Source organism: Aptenodytes patagonicus, chromosome 1 (genome assembly GCF_965638725.1).
Source record: "Aptenodytes patagonicus chromosome 1, bAptPat1.pri.cur, whole genome shotgun sequence".
NCBI classification, from domain to species: domain Eukaryota; kingdom Metazoa; phylum Chordata; class Aves; order Sphenisciformes; family Spheniscidae; genus Aptenodytes; species Aptenodytes patagonicus.
In genome coordinates this window covers 65,673,879-65,691,600 of record NC_134949.1, presented here as the reverse complement: position 1 = coordinate 65,691,600, position 17,722 = coordinate 65,673,879, and the positions used below count along the sequence as shown (strand labels likewise).

At 42.9% G+C, this 17,722-nt stretch overlaps 1 protein-coding gene across 2 annotated transcripts in view; it reads right to left on the bottom strand.

The window, feature by feature from the left end:
- The window catches only part of CREB3L2 (cAMP responsive element binding protein 3 like 2), an 85,080-nt gene that overhangs the window by 16,551 nt on the left and 50,807 nt on the right, over nucleotides 1-17,722 (bottom strand). The window contains exons 3-8 of one of the 2 annotated variants that reach the window (XM_076340304.1): nucleotides 8,210-8,376; nucleotides 6,502-6,589; nucleotides 4,580-4,761; nucleotides 3,758-3,904; nucleotides 1,988-2,046; nucleotides 539-607 (exon numbers count right to left, since the gene is read on the bottom strand). In XM_076340304.1, coding sequence (XP_076196419.1) covers nucleotides 539-607; nucleotides 1,988-2,046; nucleotides 3,758-3,904; nucleotides 4,580-4,761; nucleotides 6,502-6,589; nucleotides 8,210-8,376 — 712 coding nt within the window. The remainder of the gene's footprint in view (nucleotides 1-538; nucleotides 608-1,987; nucleotides 2,047-3,757; nucleotides 3,905-4,579; nucleotides 4,762-6,501; nucleotides 6,590-8,209; nucleotides 8,377-17,722) is intronic. The other variant, XM_076340313.1, reaches the window with a different exon arrangement.

Genomic DNA, 17,722 nt, shown 5'->3' with positions numbered 1-17,722 from the left:
GAAATGAAGAAACAAGAAGTTGATTTTCCCCCTCCAAATGAAGGAAATTCTGGGGTGTGAGATGGTTAGAAGGGTGCACAATAATTGCAATGACATCTAGTAGACCAGAAGGAACTAATAATGACTGTTGACCTTCAGCACTGTAATTTCTGGAAGTGTCATGTTCCAGGTCAAGGTCTCCTGTCAAAAGAGTGTTTCACTAAATAAAGACAATTTGGAGAGTTGGGCTGTAGGGTTTTTTTGTTTGTTATGTATCACTAATTATGTTTCCCTGGGCAGTGGAAGAACACAAAGAAGAGTGCTAAAAGGTTTCTCAAGCACACCACAGGCTAGGGAGACAGTTCAAGACCTGACATCAAAGCCTCCATGCTTTACATCACACTGCAGTCACGATAACTGGCCTTCCTCATCTTTCTTTGACATTAACCACATCAGATACAGCTATTGTTCACATTTCAATTGATCTCTTAACTTCGAGATTTTCACTTTTCACTGTAATATCATGCTACAGTTTTGTTTTATTCCCTTCATACCTTACCTGTTAGTATTCTCCAGGACTTCAACCTTCTTACGCAGCTCACTATTTTCATTTGAACAGGTCTCAACTCTGGACACAGCACAAGGAAAGAAAGAGGAATGTAAAAATCAGTCATTTATTAAGGAGATTGTAAAACAAACCAAACTTGCTTTCACAGAGAGCTCTACGATCTTGCCTACATTTAATGAAAAGTTACACCAACGAACTTTAGTCATAATCTTTAATCATACTTCATAGTGTAAAAGACATTGCAAAAGGTACTACTAGCTGTGGAGCACCTGCTTACAGTGCTCAACTACATCCCTGTAGGTGCAGCTCATTCAGGATGGGCTGTAACTACTTTTTGCCCCTTGAAATAGCAGCAAAGACCCTGCTCAGACTTTCGCTGTGCCTCGGGACAAGGGACAGATACTGTAAAAGTCACAGAACATGCTTTATATTTATGTTGTTAGCAAGTATTTTGTGCAAAGGTGTTCCTTTGCACTTCATTGCTAGGATAAGGCACCAAGCAATTTGGCAAATGCCATGCTTCTGAAATCAGATCCTTGAATTTCAAGTTTATGGAGGCTAAGAAGCCAGGAGATTAATTCCCAAGAGAGTGCTCATTTCCACACTGCCCCTGGAAACCCCCTAAACTAAAGGAGATTATCATATAACATGCCACATAAGAGGTCCAAGTGAAAATATGGGACCCCTAAAAAGACAAACATGACCATCTGGAATAGCTTCAAGAAGGAAAAAGGTAAAGGGAAATAGCTTTGCTATCTGTATGCATAGGGTGGAATTTCGCAAGAGTAACTTTGAGAAAGCGAGACTCGGCTATAAAGAAATACGAAAAAGAAGAAATTACATCAAGGATATCACCAAAGATGGTACAAGGGGTTTAACAGATCCATCTGGTGAAGTGCATAAGAGAAATACTAGAATACTTGTCCCTTGGAAGAAAGATTAATTTGGGATATAAATCACTAACTGGGAGTCTGGCTCCTTCTTGCTAAGGGAAGTTGATGGGTCACATGCTGTTTTCCTGAGTCCTGCTTATTTTCCCAGGCAGTCTTGACTCACCCACTTCCTATTTCTGTCTCCATCTGCACTAGAAGACAGAATATATTCACTCTGAATCTACCTTTCCCTGGACACCGCCTACCCACTAGGCCAACAGAGTTGCATGAGGGGGAGGCTACAATAGCAGATGGGTCTTGCCTTATTTAAGGTTTAAAGTCTTTGTCTGCACGTTAGCAACGTGTTGCAGGTAGACACAGTTACGAATGCAGCACCCCAGCACACGTACAAGCAGAAGCCAGAAGAAGGGCCTTTTCTCAGTCACAACCACGAGATGGCAGCTGGCACTCTGTGCACGAAACAGTCCCAACATCAACAGCTGGATCCCTTCCCAGTCCAGCAACTAGTGCTATTGGCCCACTTGAAACAGGAAGGAGGCTGGCTTACTTTTTTTCCAGACTGTCCATGTATTCTTTCTTTTTTCTTCTACTTTCCTGGGCAGAAATCTAAGGAAAAAGGAAGACAAACACCAAATATTTGCATAGGAAAAAAACCATCAGAAATTAATTAATAAACTGGTAAAAAGCCCTGACGTTATTAGATTCAAGCCCCCGTGCTGTTCTCATTTCTATTCCTGGCAAGCAAAGCACTGACTTGGTCTGCTTCCACATCCTAAAGCAAGGCTGCTCCTCTCAGTAGTAGGAAAAAGATCATTCCCTGCTCTTACAGAACTAACCTTGAAAAGTAAATCAGATTCATCTGGAGAGAATATCCTAGGACAAATACTAAAAGATGGTCCCAGGACAATGCCCTGCATCTGGGAGAGGAAAAGCCCATTCATGCATTAGAAAGCAGCTTTGTAGAAAAAGACTTGGGGGTCCTGATGAGTAAGTCAAACATAAGTCAGCAATGTGCCCCTACAGCAAAGGCGGCCAACCAGATCCGGGTCTACATTAACAAAATTGTAGCTAGAAGGTCGAGAGGAGTGGTTCTTCCCCTCTCTTCAGTGCCTGCAAGACCAAGTTGAGTACAGCATACAGTTTGTGGCTCTGAAATAAATAGTTCGGATGAACAGAAGCAAGTCCAGAGGAGAGCCACTGCTATAATAAGCGTGCTGGAGCACATGACATATCAGGAAAGGCAGAGAAAGCTGGGTTTGTTCAGAGTTAAGAAGAGAAGGCTAAGGAGGGAATCCTACTGCTGTCTTCAACTATCTTGTGTAGTGAAGATGATGTCAGAGTCTTCTCAGAGGTGTACAGCAAAATGGCAAGAGGCATCAAATACAAGTTGCAACAAGGGAAATTCCAATTAGACGTTAAGAATTCTATTTATTTGTTTTTACCACAAGAGTGGCCTAATATGGGAACAGGTTGCCCAGAGATGCTGGGGACTCTTCATCCTTTGAGACGGTAAAACGTGACTGGACAAGTCCCTGAGCAACTTGATCTAAGCTGACCCTGCTTTCAAAGCAAGGAGTTGGACCAAAGGACCTCCAGAGATCCCTTCCAATATAAATGACTCTGATTATATGAAAGTGGTACATAAAATGCACAAGGTCACTTTCAAAAATTTTTAAAAAATATATTACAAGACCAAATTCCAATTCAGCGTAGGCAAATTTACACCTCTATCTGCAAAACCAATAACAGAATGCATTAACCTTCAAAGATGTGCTAATGTGCTCTAGAACAAGTGAGCTGGCCAGGTCTGAAAAAAAATGCTTTCCTCCCTATCACTAACTCTTCCCCATGTTGGAAGAAAGAAAAGGCTTGTAGGACATTTCACAGCCTTGGTATCAACCATTCATTTAGAAGTCATGGAATTCAGTGATCAAAAGACTAGGGCACTGAAATACACAGTCAGATTTTAAAACGTGAAACAGTGGAAAAGAACACCTTCATCACCAAGGAAAGAACACAGAAGTCTTTGCCTACCATAAGGGTAGGATTGTACTGTTTTTAAAATGGAGCCAAGCAACAGCAACTTGATACCCTGCTTGCTAAATACTCTATTGTTCATGTGTTCAGGTAAGTACCTAGACAGAGGCACACTGTCACAGTGACAGACAATTTGATGGATGTGTTTAGGAACAAAGAAAAACACTTTGTTAAAAGACATCTTACAGCACTCAACAATACCATAGACCATTACTGCAGAATTGTTGCAGCATTTTTTTAAATGAAGGATGAGTAGGAATTACCCAAAGTTAACATTTACCTTGTTCTTTATTTTCCTGCGGATTTTCTTCAGCACTTTCTCCTCTGCTTTTGTCAGGGGCAGTTTGGTAGGGATTGGGTACCCCTCTGCTATCAGCGTCCTCTTCTCCTCCTCTGTCAGGATGAGTGGGCCAGTCCCCTGTAATTTCTGCAAGTATCATAGAAATGAAATAATGTAACAGTAAATGCACACAACCCTAGAGAAAAGGGAGTTAGGGAAGAGAGGCAGCAGATCTCGCACTTCAGAGAGGACTTTGCCTACTAGCACAGCAGCCTCTTGAAATTGGGAATGCATGGATAGCTTCCATTCAGAAACTGAACCTTTGGGACAGGATTCCCTCAAAACAGTTGTTCTTGGCCCAGCTCTGCACACACTGAGGCCAACAGTAAAACTTCCCTTGGCTCAAACAGGGAAAGAGACAAATGAGAAGCACTACTGAAAATCCCTCCCTAAAGATCACCACTTGCTTTCGACAAGAGGACAGATGCAGATCTACCAGGGACAGGTTAACCCAGCAGGGCTGGGCCCTAATGCAAAACACAATCCATGGTGGGAGAAGCCTAATAACACTGTTGAACTCTGTCTCAACTGAGAGGAGAGGCACACGCTGTTCTCTGTGGGAACAGAACAGACCAGTGAGCAAGAATTACTGGATCTGCAGTTTTGACCAGAGATGGGTTCATCTAAAGAACAACAGAAAGTTAGCAAATCCATGGCAAAAACAGTAGGGTTTTTTTTTAAAAGAAAAAAAAGAAAAAAAGAAAAAAAGAAAAAAGAGAGAGATGGATAGATAAGATGCTGGAAAAAGCCAGTCCAACTTACATGTGGTGCAGTCAAGAGAGGGGAATTGGAGAGCGCTGAAGCTGTGCGCGATGTCACTTTAGCCGTGGTTTGTAGTTGGATTGGACTTGAAGGAGGGAGCGATCTAGCTGGGCTCTGCCCTCCTTCAGAGTCACTGCCATGGCTGCTGGGAGGGGTTGGAGGCAAATGTAGGGGATCCACTGCTAAATGGCAAGAGAGACATATAACACAAGGTTTTGAGATGCTAATTTAAATTTCCACTAGAGCTGCCACTGCCACCACCACCCAGTTTCCAAGACTAGGATTCTGCTAAAAAACGGATCAAGCAAAAGTGGTAACTTGGAAGACCTTCAGAGCATGCAGGTCTCCAAAGGAGGAGCGAAACGCAGCAGCTATCTTTAGGTTCAACAGACAAAACAGGGCTCTGCGCATATGCCCCAGTCATTTCTACCTACACTGAAATGTCTTCTCCAAATGCTTTGAGGTTTGAGTATAGCCCTCCAGTACAAGTCCCTGCCCCTGAGAAACCACATCAACAGAGGGCTCTGAGCCAGCGTGCTTTCTCTCCAAAAACAATAATCTTTCCTAACTTTGCTGTGGATTAAACAAATTGTCAGTATTTTTCAAGAGAAGGTATCACGTCCAAGGTGTTATATGAACAGGGAGGAGAGAAATAATCTGCCTCCTAAGGACTTGGTTTGGCACCACTGGGAGGAAGTGACAACATAGTGACAGCGAAGCCTTTAATGTACTGATGGAGCAGGAGCAGCATAGGTAACCACCTAACGTCTCTCACACGGTGCTATCCAGGGCCATAACCTAACTTCTACTGCACTTGTAGCCAAAAGAACCTGTGCTAGAATTGGCAAGCAAAGTCATAACTAAGTCATTTCTTCTCTAAGATAAACTTACGACAATGAGAATCGGGAGTAGGAAGATACAGGGCTGAATTTGCCACCTTCCACTTCTGTTACACTTTGCAAATTTGAGTTGAAAAGATCAAATGGGGGGGGGGGGGGGAGGGGGAAGGAAGGAAGAAAAATAGTAACAAAAAAAAGCTATTATATATGAGCTCTTTTTGTCTAGCATCTTAACTCTAGTAGTTGCCAGAAGAAGATACACACTTGAAAAACAGCAAGGCCCTTAATCCCACAAATTGAGCAATCAAGTCTACGCCCTGGGTTGAGATATAGCCTCCCTTTTTCCACCTGCCACATCACTTGCTTCTCTCCCTAGAGCAGTTCTACTTACCTACACAAATGAACTCACTAACAGAGTATCAAGTGTTCCTAACTGAGATGCAGTTATCTGCTCAAATTTCAGCCCAAATATCTGGCTCTTTCAAACTTTCTTTGGGTTGATAGATTATGTGCCACAAAACCATGTTTAACTTTCAGGGCAGGGATCATTGCTCCTCCTTCCTCATTTATAGATTAGTGCAAAGGGATCCTGGTGGTTCTTAAAAACTCTACTAAAACTAATATGCTACAAACATGCACCTAACTTTTAATTTCATATAAACTCATATCCTTGCTTTTGTATCAGAGGTTAAAATGGTGAAGTTTGCACTTATGCTCTTCATGTTTTCTATGCCTTAGTTAAGTCCTCTCAAATTGATTTCTCTTCTAGCCTAAATATCCTGGACTTTAAGGATTCAAGCTCCCTCCAGCAACTGTACAGTTGTTAATATGCTACAAACAAAAAAGGGATCATTTTCTTTGTGATGAGCAAGGAGGGGAGAAAAAAAAAAAAGAAAAAAACACATAAATGGGTCAGAGAGAGGCTGGCTCTTCAGCAGTCTGAGTTCAATCCCTAGAAGGCAACAGCTTCAGCCTAAAGATTAACATGGCGAATGAGGAAGCCAAATATTTAATCAGGGTAAAGTACATTCATTGTGAATTCTGGTCATCTCCCCCTGCATTTTGGGTTGGTAATTAACAGACCTTCCTTAGAAGAGAGGTTCAGGAACTGATCCACTTCATGGGGCTCCAACTTAATCTCTGGAAGAACTTTCTGGCTCAGTGGTTTCATCTAGAAAAGAGAAATTAACAGCATGAAAACCCAAAGCACACATCTTAAAAATCTTAATAGAAGGATACAAGGATGACTTCTCCATAAATGGAGAAGTTTCCCTCTCCTCCTGCTCTGCTACAGGCAAAGCTTTAACTGCTTCACTCAGTTTGCTAAGCCAGGCTACAGAGTATACTGCCCTGACTACTCCCACTGTGGCTTTTCTCACTACTATATTTAGCTAAATAAAAGATTACGCCTCAGAGATGACATTTCAGACTGAAAGCTAGCATGCAACCCACTCAAATTAATTCTCTTAGCAACAGAGCTGCCGCTAGGATTTGCCGGACTGCACAGTCTGTTTGAGCAGAGACAGAAATGCTCCTGGCAGTGGGGGAAAGCCTGTTCAAGACCGTTGTCATCTGGGAGCAAGAGCAAGGTGCCAGTTACTGAGCACCAGATTATCGGACCCAAGTTTATTTCATGGTGTGGAAGAGCAGGAAGAGAGACAGCCGTGGCTGACCGAAGTTTGGAAGACATCTGGCTTGCCCTGTTGACAGGGCTGGGGCACCAGGCTGCCAAGCTGCTGCCCAGAGTCTGCCTGAATGCTACAGTCCCAGGCTTGAGGAAGTCAGTCTGGCACATCAGCATGCTCACAGCAGCCAAAATCTCTCTCAATAACCTATGTAACTAACCCATGCAATGGTAATGAGCCACCAGCTAGTCCCAATATACTCTCTGCAAATCATGGCATCCCAAGCTACAGCAGGACTACGTACCGGGGACAGCACATTCAGACTAGAAGAGGATTATGGGAAACTTGTGTTTAATTTTTCAGTTTCTCATAAAATAATTTCTGTTGCACATATTTCTGATCCACATCCAAGTGGAAACATTTATTTTCAGCATATACTAACTCCACCCAGCCTTGACTGACATCACACCCTGGGGACTGAGAACAGTCATGCTTCTTCCTCCACTGACAGGGGACTCTGGCGAGCCATCAGCTGCTGCAGTTCATTCTCCTTAACTCAACCACAGCCAAACTAAACCCTTGAGAACACCCACTGGCTGCTCCAGCTGTGGTCAGAAAGGCATCACAAATGCTCCTTATGAGGCAGGTTGGTGTGGAAGCAGCAGCAGCTCGAAATGTCAAAAGCTTCATAGATCTGGCAAAAGTGACTTAGCAGGCAAACAGGGAAACTCTCCAGTCATTTCAAACAAGCAGTCTTGTTCTGATTAGGGGAAGGCACAGCAGCACTAAAGCAAGTTATTATGGAAGACACTTAGCTTGTCACAGGCTCAATAGGGCAAATAGGTTCATCAGTTCAGGTGGGACTGGTTCATTAGAAACTGTTTAAGTATTTTTAAAAACACATGAGCCCCAGGCTTTGGGGCTAGCATAGAAGAGAAAGTTGTACATCCAACCATTAAGACCTGAAGATGCAGTTAAGTGTTTTGAAACACAAGCTCTTGCAGCAGCAGTGGGACAAGGGCAAACATTAAAAAATATTAAAGCAGACTGCAGCATGCACCCTGAATTGACAACCTTTGGCACCAAGGAGGCTACACTGGTATGCAGAGTCTTAGGAAAATCTGTAGCTAATTGCGCAAAGAGGAGAACAGAAAGTCTGCATGTACCAGGGCATCCGTCTGTAGCTCAGGTTGTTCCCCCTCCAGCGACACGGCCGTGACAGTGAGACTGACTGAGGGAGCAAGGCCTGACGTCTCACACAATGCTGGCTCAGTCTTTATTGCTGCTGGAGTCAGCTCTGTACCCAGACACCATTCCGCATTTTCCAGGTCACCTGCCAGGGAAGGAAATTGGACACCACATGTTTAGGTCAGAGACAGAAAGACTACAAATGAAAATAATGTCATCCCTCCTCCAGAGAAGGGAAACAAACACAGAAGGCACTTCAGACTATCAACAAAAGTCTGCCCTTACTGTTCAGCTCTCAGTCAATGCAGACAACCATGCCATTTGAGTGCTGTAACCTAATCCTAGCCCCAGGATACAGAGAGGAGCAGCGAGGAAAGACACAGGGCACTATAATCACTGTACATTGCCAAAAGGTGCTAACACGTAGCAGAACAAGACTAAACAAGCCATTGGGTAGAGCAGCCAGGGAGCCATGTCCTACAGATGCTAATGCCTGCTGACTCAGTTTTATTCTTCCTTGTAGAGAGAGCGTTTAGCCAGACTTCTGCTCCTACTGCTTGCAATCATCAAATAGCCAGAGTGGCAATACTATACTTTTAAGAATAAAGGATTTTTCACACTCTCAACTTCAAAATTTCTCCCCCAAGGATTCATTTAGTAAGTCTAAAAGAGGATAAAGGCTTTGATGATTTCACAGGAGCACCAGTGCCATGGTGATCATGCTAATTTCCTCCCCAGAACCTCTGGAAGTGACAGCACAGGATGCGTATTTTGACTGGCAGCAATGAAACGTGCATCACATGTTGGCAGAATTGTCCCCTAGCCCCACGTACTGCAAGCTCACTAATCAGGAAAAAGCCATGCAACTTTTCACTGGACAAAGCTGAAAGGTTTGCCTTGCACTGTCAAGAACTGGAAGAAGCTCCCCATTTCCATTCATTCCATGAGGCAGCCACTGTTTGGCTTGCTGAAAAGGGACTTATTCTCCCAGGTCTAAAGTATGATAGAGAATCAAGAACTTGGAAGGACTCAACCTTTAAAACAATTCCACAAGACTATTAACAACCCCACTTAAAAAAAAAAAAAAAAAAATCAAATGCATTTTTGGCAGTTGCAATTTTGCCTTAAAAAAATTCCCATCCCTATTGCTAGAGTTCAGTCATATAAGTTCTTTTCTCTTGCAGGAGAGTACCCTACCCCAACTGTACTGCATCCCAACAGTGTACAGCGCAGTCCTCTGACACAACTCGTCAGTAGTTGCGAAAAGCACATCCATAAATCAAGCAGCTGGAATCTGAGGCCAAATATACATAAGAGAAAAGAGTGTTGATCTTTCTTTCAAAGCTTTCTCTTGCCTTCATGCAGAGTATTTACTGCATATATGGAATTAAAGCAGAGAGCAAGCATGTATGCGGTATGGCTAGTAAACAGCAACACAGCTTTGAATTAACTGCATGCTGCATCAGCACCGTGGGAGGCAGCCACAGTGCTGTGGCTATGCCACCAGCAGTCTGCAAGGCTGACACAAGACCCTTACACATCTGAACCTATCAAGCTGGTGAGATGTCAACAGAGTTCAGCTGCAAACAGGTAACAAAAATAAGAGCAGGCTTACGGCCCCTGTGCTGCTGTCTGCCCTTGCTATTAAGACCACACGCACATACGGCACACAGGGACTAGGCACAAGCTGGGTGACTGGAAGAAGGGAGAAGTATGTACATCTCCAGTGCCAGTAATTACTTTGTGGTGGGACCTAACCTCCACTGCTGGCAAGGAAGGAGGTAATTTGAGTGAAGACACACCAAGGAATTAAAAATGAAAAATACGTATCCTGTAATCAGAAGCTCAAGAACAGTGAGCCCAGCTCTGCCAAGAGAAGTAACTGTACAGCAAGGGCTAAACACCATATTTAAGTTTCTGGAGGGCTTACTCCAAAGCTTTCTGGGAAATGCAGAAATATAAAAATAGAAGTATTTATGAAAAAAAGATGTAGCATTGTCTAAATATTAACTCAGGAGAGAGGACATTGCTCTCTTTCAACCCTCCCTGAGCCTCTCTACTCACAAACATGAGAGCACAGCTCCCTCCCTCCTAACTGCAATGAAATATTCAGTAGATCTGTGGACTCCCTCTAGCTTACTGTGTGTGGATCATTCAGATAAGAGCTTTAAAGTGGTATCTTTGCCTGGAAATCCAGAATCCCTTGGCAAATACAACGTTCAAATGCTTGTTTGGATAACTTCTGCCAAAACTACCCCCACATCGCGTTGTGCAGAGCCTCCCGCTTGCTGCCTCTCGCACCTCTGGGTTGAGCTACACAGTGGCAGCGCTATCGTCTTTAATCTACTTTAGACTCCCTTTGTGAGGGAAGGCTACATACGAATGAGAGCTATCAGTGAACCAAGTAATTAGCCCTGAACTTTGTGAGATTTGTATCATCATGCAAGTAGAAGAGAAATCTAGCCATGGGTGCCCAGCGAAAGAAGGCATGTCCTCTAAGGCTGCACTTTGTGATGTCTATCACCTCTAATCCCCAGACTCATCAAGAGGATTCAGCTGCTGTAAGACAGCAAGATACACTGGCCTTCAGCTGGTCATTTAACTCCTCTGGAACATGACTGCTGATTAACCTGACATCCCTGCCATCACCACTTAGATCCACACAAACTGCTCGGAGTTATTCTGGGCTTTAAAGCCAGTCTAACCAGTTCGTAGTTACAGAGGTTTTCAGCAACAGCAACACGCTGCATTTAACACTGAGGTAACTTTGATGAACTGCATCTAACACTTTTTTGACACTGCCTCTTACAATGCATGGTGACAGCTGTCATTCCAGATGAACAACCCTGTGAAAGGAAGGGATGGAGCAACACACTGGTCGAATCCCACCTTGATACTCCCCTCTCCCCACTTTTTCCAAGCCCCTGTTAGGCATTCACTATCATGATCAGTGTTGTGCAACAAGTTACTTTCTTTTGACACGTTCCAGCTTCTGAAGTCACCAACGATCCCTCCTCTGCTCCAAGAGAGCTGCAAGGACACTTCCCACTCTCCTTTCTCCTCTTCCTGAGCACAGCAGGTTGACATTACCAGAAAATCATTCTTAGTTTATTCTTATAATAGCCCCTAAGCACCTCAGTCTACTCTGCCAAGCACCGTACTAGCCGAACAAAGTGGCAGCCCTTGCCCCAATGAGAAAGCTACACAAAACCAGACAACTTGAGGCAAATAGGGGGAAAACTGAGCAGGGTACAGAATGCTGGTCATACTGAGAGGCATGGCACACCCTCCAAGACAATGGTATTTCTTATGGAGGGGTACGAAGAACCATGAGAGGTCTTATGGAGTAACGAGAACAAGCAAGAAGGTGCACGTGAAATATTGAAATGAAAGGGCAATGGAGGCTGGCTCAAGGGACCCACTGGAGCAGAAGGGAGGTGTCTTCTCCAAACCATGCAAGGCATGCTGTGGAAAGAATAGATGACTGGTGTCAAGAAATTGAAGGTGAGTATTTGTATTTATATTTGACATGATCCAGGAGGTACACGTGAACTATTAAGACAGAGTCCAAAACAAAAGGCTGAGAAAATTATCTTGGTGACATTATTCTAGATGGGTATGAATAAGGCAACACTGCATTGCTAAGGTGAGACAAAATACACTGCCAACCATTCAGATATAAAGAGAACAAAGCCTGAACAAGAGATTTAGCTATTCAAATGGCTAGGAAAATCCGTATCCTAAAAATGGTCACTTTGGCTATTAGAAATCTCTTCTCAGGCTTCAAAATCCTGACTGTTGAACGAATGATACCAGCTGCTTTACCCCCGCTGAAACTTCCTATGAACTTCAGAGCTCTATCGCACAATGACTAGATGAGAAGCACTCCCCTTCACCTACCCTTTCGTAAGTCCATGAATGCTAGGCATTTTGGCACATGAAATATGTCATTTAAGGAGTCTACACAGTACTTAGCAAAAACCCAGCTAACGCTTCTATGTGTGACGCACTAGCACTGTTAAATTCCACATACAGATTATGCTAACTGAACATTAATGTTGCAAAACACCCGGGTATTAAGCAATACCTACGAAGGTTTACTTCAGTGTACTTTTGCATGTTATATATACCTAAAAATAGGAATGTTTTAATAATGGGATCAAACTATTTCTCTGCAGAACCTGTGCCTTACCCAACATGCAGAATGCATGGCACTCCTCTAGCTGAGGAGCTATACCATGTTTTGTCATTCTTATTGTCTCACGCACAGCCTCATCTCTCCTTTACCAAATCAATTCAAATTCTGTTCCCACAGAGCTGTTTAATTCCCTCCTAGGGCACAATCAAAACGCTTCACCAACCTGAATTAATTTCCACAGTGGTCCTGAAAATTCAAGTGAGCCATGGAGAGATTAAGGCCAAAAAAGTATCTAGTAATTTAAAATGGCCAACTGGAGACAGCTGGAATTGGATTTTTCAGATGATTTAGCACTGTTGTTATACTTTATCAAAACACAGTATGCATTGAGTTTTCAGGTGTGGCCACTTCAGCAAGTCAAACGTCAGAGTTTCAAATCAAGCATCCAAAAAACCCATTCATCACAGCAACTGAGGGTTTGTGACACATGCACCTAACATCTTCTCTTCTGTGTCCAAGACTAAAATGACATTTCTTCAGAAAGTTTTTGTGTGCTGCTTTTGTCATCAAGCTTGTCCTACTTTTCCTGCAGACTCTTGTTTAGCATGCACCTTCCACCTTTTAAAAAAAAAAAAAAAAAAAAAAGGCAGGAGCCTTACAAAGCAGCAAAGTAAGTTTAATCAGTGTACTGAGCAAAGTTCTCACTGATAGGAAAAACTCTAAACATGTCCTCTTCTTTCCCAGCTGCACTCAACGTGAGTCCAGCTTGGTCCCAGATACTACATGCAATGTGTTGTAAGATGCTATGTATAGGATAATGCAGGAGAGGAAGCTCAAAATGGGACATAATTCCCTCAGTACTGTACATGTAAGCACTGCACGTCATGCATATCTACAGCAAGGTGTCCAAGTAGCAAACAAACTCTTTCTGTCCTCTGTCTTTATTTGAGAGGCCCTAGTCCTGTCCCAGGTTCCATCATCTGCAGTTAAGATGGACAATGCTAGCAGGATCTACCCAACATACCACAAGTGGACTTTCCCTTTTCACTTTCCTTTCTCCAGATCACTACACCCAAAATGGAAAAGGCTATGCAACATTTTGCACAATGAAAGCTTAAGATCTTTAAAGTCCCTTATGAAGACTGAGTTACGCACAAGTGCTTGGCTTTGGGTGCACAACACACCCAAGTCAACTTCTCTCTATGCTGCACACCACATACATTACAATGATAGTTTTCAACAGAAATGGATTTCAGTGCTCCTCTAAGCATCACAGCTGTAGCAATAATCAGTATGTGTGATTTAGGCGTACATGAAACACACACAACCAAGAAGGGCTGTGTTTGTACATGGTAGAATTAATATATACTACTTCTGTGTTTGTTAAAAAACATTTTTTAATATATCTGTATTTATATATAATATATAAAAAACCCCATAGTTTTTTAACAACACCATGTGCAGCTTTTTAGGATACTCATATTTCTCTGAAGAACTGCAACATTTTGCTTCTTTCCTTGTTCCATATAGTATTATGGGAAGGCAGGGTAGGAAAAGTGGAAAACAAGGTCAAAAATGCCTACTTCAACTGTACAGGTTTTTTAATATCAGAGTTCCCAGCGAGTTTTGATTTCCTTTTTTTAATTATTTCTATCCAACATTATTCTATCCAACTAATTCTTCAATCTTGTCCAACATACCACCTCCTTTCCTGAGAAAAAGTAAATCTTCTCCAATATTGACTAAATCTCACCCTCTGTGATAGATGTACAGAGAAACAGAGCTTACAAAGTAAGCTCACTTGCTCCCCACATTCATTTCAGCACTATTCATTAAAGAGTTTAACAGAGACACTTTTTGCATGGATAACCAAGTTGCATCAGCGAGTTGCTGTGTATTTTTAAATAAATGAAATTAGAGATGCACTCTGTATCTCTCCCTTACCCCTCTCCAAGTAGAGAGAATGCAAGCATTCAGAGAAACATGATTTTCACCTTTTTGACCCCTGCAGTAAAAAGGAAGACAGCACCACTAGCTAAACAAACCCACACTGAACCTAATCTTGAAGGGAGAAAAAAAAAAATCCTATACCACCATTACCACCACGACAGATCATAATCACACAGAAAACAGATGCATGCACTGCATGTCATTTGAAACAAGCCTGCAAATAAGACCTGTAGAAGCATCAAGGGATATCCTTATACGTATAAGCAGAATGAAGAGGCAGTCCTCGCCTCCTCAAAGTTCACTGTCCAAGCAACAGATAAAGCAGGTAGAGAAAGACAAAACCGGAAACTTAAGGAGACCGCAACAGACTACCAGTGACAGTGCTTTGCACAGGTACCAGAAGAGACATGTCTGGAGAGGGTAATGCAGGAAGATCCCTAATGAGTCAAACTGTTCTCCAGCCAAGTGTATTTAAATAATCCCCCTCTTCAGCTGTGTCATGGACCTGAGCAAAAGGGCTTCAACTAATTCCTTTTGGTCCATGACAGACCTTGTGCCGCCATCATGCGCCACAGGGCTTGGATGCACAGCCCACATAGCTTCTGCACAGCCGTGCCACGTACAACAGTACACTGGCTCAGAGTCTGCACCAAGGGTCCACATTTGCAAAGCTGTACTTCGGACAAGTATTCAGTCCTTGCCTGGAGCCCACCTCTGAGGTCACCACCCCTGTACAGCTAGCAGCAGGATCCAAGGGTGCTCACTAGCTCTACACCACAGAAACACAGCTGCAAAGTGGGAGCCAGCTAACTGCAAGGGAAAAACACCTCCTGGAAGAGGCTCACAACTTGTTTGTGGGGGAAACGGCTACTTGCTCTCTATCGGCAGAAACACCCCACCATGAACCCGAAAGGGCCTCTGCTGATGCACAGATGCTGGGCGTGCTGCTGGACATGCTGCTCACAGGGAAGTTCAGCATCCCCAGCTCTGCAGTCTGAGCCCTATACACCCTCCCAAGTTGGACCCTTCTGGAGAAATAATTGCTTTCTTGTCTTCCCCCTTCAGCTCACACCATCCCTGGTGCCCAGCTCTGGACTCACGTAACACCCCCTGGCAGACACAAGCCCCGTTTATCATGCCTGAAATGCTGAACTCCAACTCCACTGCTGCTACCCCCCCCCTCCTCCGTGAGGTGAGAGCCCACATTCATCGACAAACAGTTTCTCTTACAGATTTTCCAGATGGCATTTCCCCCTCCCAGCATGCACATGCACTCCCACTGCAAATAATGAAACCGAAGCCCTCGAAACGGCCTCAACAAAGGAGATACTGTTTGGCTATCAAACATTGGGGTCCTTTTTGAAGTGCCAGGAAGGGAAAATTAAATAAATGGGCAAAGATGAGCGTCAGTGATGCATAGTCATCGAGACACACAGCAGAAGTAGCTTTTCTTCTGACAAAGGATCACCAGTCATACCTGCATCCCCCCTTCGAGCGGCACACAGTCCATCTAAAACCCACAGATTATTTGTATCACTATCAAAGTTATTAAGATAGAAACAAGGCCACATTGTTCCTCCCGTACCTATATGAACCAGGGTCAATACCCTTTTTCCTGCAGGGAATTTGACAGTTTTCAATCAGAATCATCTTGACACGTAAAACCAGCCAGGAGATGTCTCGGGCTTACAGGTTCTGCTTTAACTTCTTTTCAGCCTAAGACTTTACACAAGCATAGCTGTCAGCTGGGATACAGTCCATGATGTTTTTAATTATTTTGCTTAGGGGTAGAAAAATGTTATTTTTATAGCATCACCCTTTATATATATGGGAGCGAAGCACAGACTGAGGTGGTAGCTTGGATTTACAGCCTTAATGCCGGATACTATTCAATGTCCTATAAAAGATTATGTGAGGTTTTTTGTTTTGTTTTAAGATATGTGAAAATTATCCACAGAAGCACTGTGTTCAAATAAAACAGTTCTCTCTCACCCTTCTGAATTTTTCTGCCCACACGGATATTGTGAAGGCATATCCATATTACAGCAGCAATCAGGCTTTGACGCACATTAAAAGGACTCACTGCTCGCAGGAAATAACTGAGCATCAACTCCCAGTGCAACACTACAGCTAAAAGAGAATGAGATCACTGGTTTCAGAAACAGCAGGACTGGAAGTGGGAGGAGTATTCCCCTAATATTCATCATTAGGGAAACTATTCCTGGGAAATCAGCTCCTGTGGTCACTTTTACACAGAGTTTTGAAAAGGAACTGCAAATGTTCCTTTGTTTAGAAAGGAACTGCAAGAATAGCTCAATGTCCAGAAGATATCCCATATAGGGAAATGCCAAAGAAGTGCAGTTCATTTAAGCTGTATCCAAGCAGAAATCAAGAGGGAACTTAATTGCAGCCTACAAACACCTGGGGAAAGAGGTTTCCATGACCAGATGGTTCTTTACTCCAGCAGGGAAAAAGGCCGTAAAGAGATTTCGTATGTGGAACTGAAAGCTAAAGGAGGTCTGACTGCAAATAAAGTTGTCAGTTATTAACAGTAAGCATAAATAACCACCAAAATGCCCATCTCTAAATCAAAACTGATGTTTTTCAGACACACTGCTGCCCAAGTAGAAGTTACAGGCTTGATTCAGAGTGACCTACTGAGTTGGACCTTGGATGTATCAGAGTTCAAAAGTCTTCTCATCCTTTAAAACTGCAGGTGCTGACAAGGACTGACTGCTACCCTTCCACATAAAAATCACTCAAATACAGGCTATCACCACCAAATGGCTTCCTCCCCATTTCTTAAATAAACACACAAAAATAAAAAACCCACACAGGAAAGAAGTTGCATTGGAATGTACTTGCAAAAATTATCAGTATGGCTTTGACAGCATCTTTTGAAAACCCAAGTGAATTTCTTTGTCCAGTTCCATTTTCTTTAAAGTCAGGGCAAAAAGGTTCTCTTTTCATTGTTCACATTTCATTGATTCAGTATTTGGGGAAAAACAGACAGAAGCAGGACAATGTATCTCTATATATAGCCTACATAAAAAAATAAAAATAGGATATATACTATAACCTACTATACATAATAAATATATTATGACATATATACACCATATATACACATATATATTATGTGTGTCTATATATATGTATACAGATAAAATGTATGAAGACCACCCTGAGCCTCAAGTCCACAGATGCCTCTACATGAAGAGACCACACATGACACTGATTACTGCTTGTGGACTCCATACATAAGCAAGCATTTTCCTGTACAAAGCACTGCCTGAGATGAGGGCTGGATTTATCGTTGGAGGGCTATTTGCACTGGAGAAGTGGGAGCCATATACAATGATTTGGGGTGGGTGGGTGGTGCTGTTTGTTTTGGGTTTCTTGT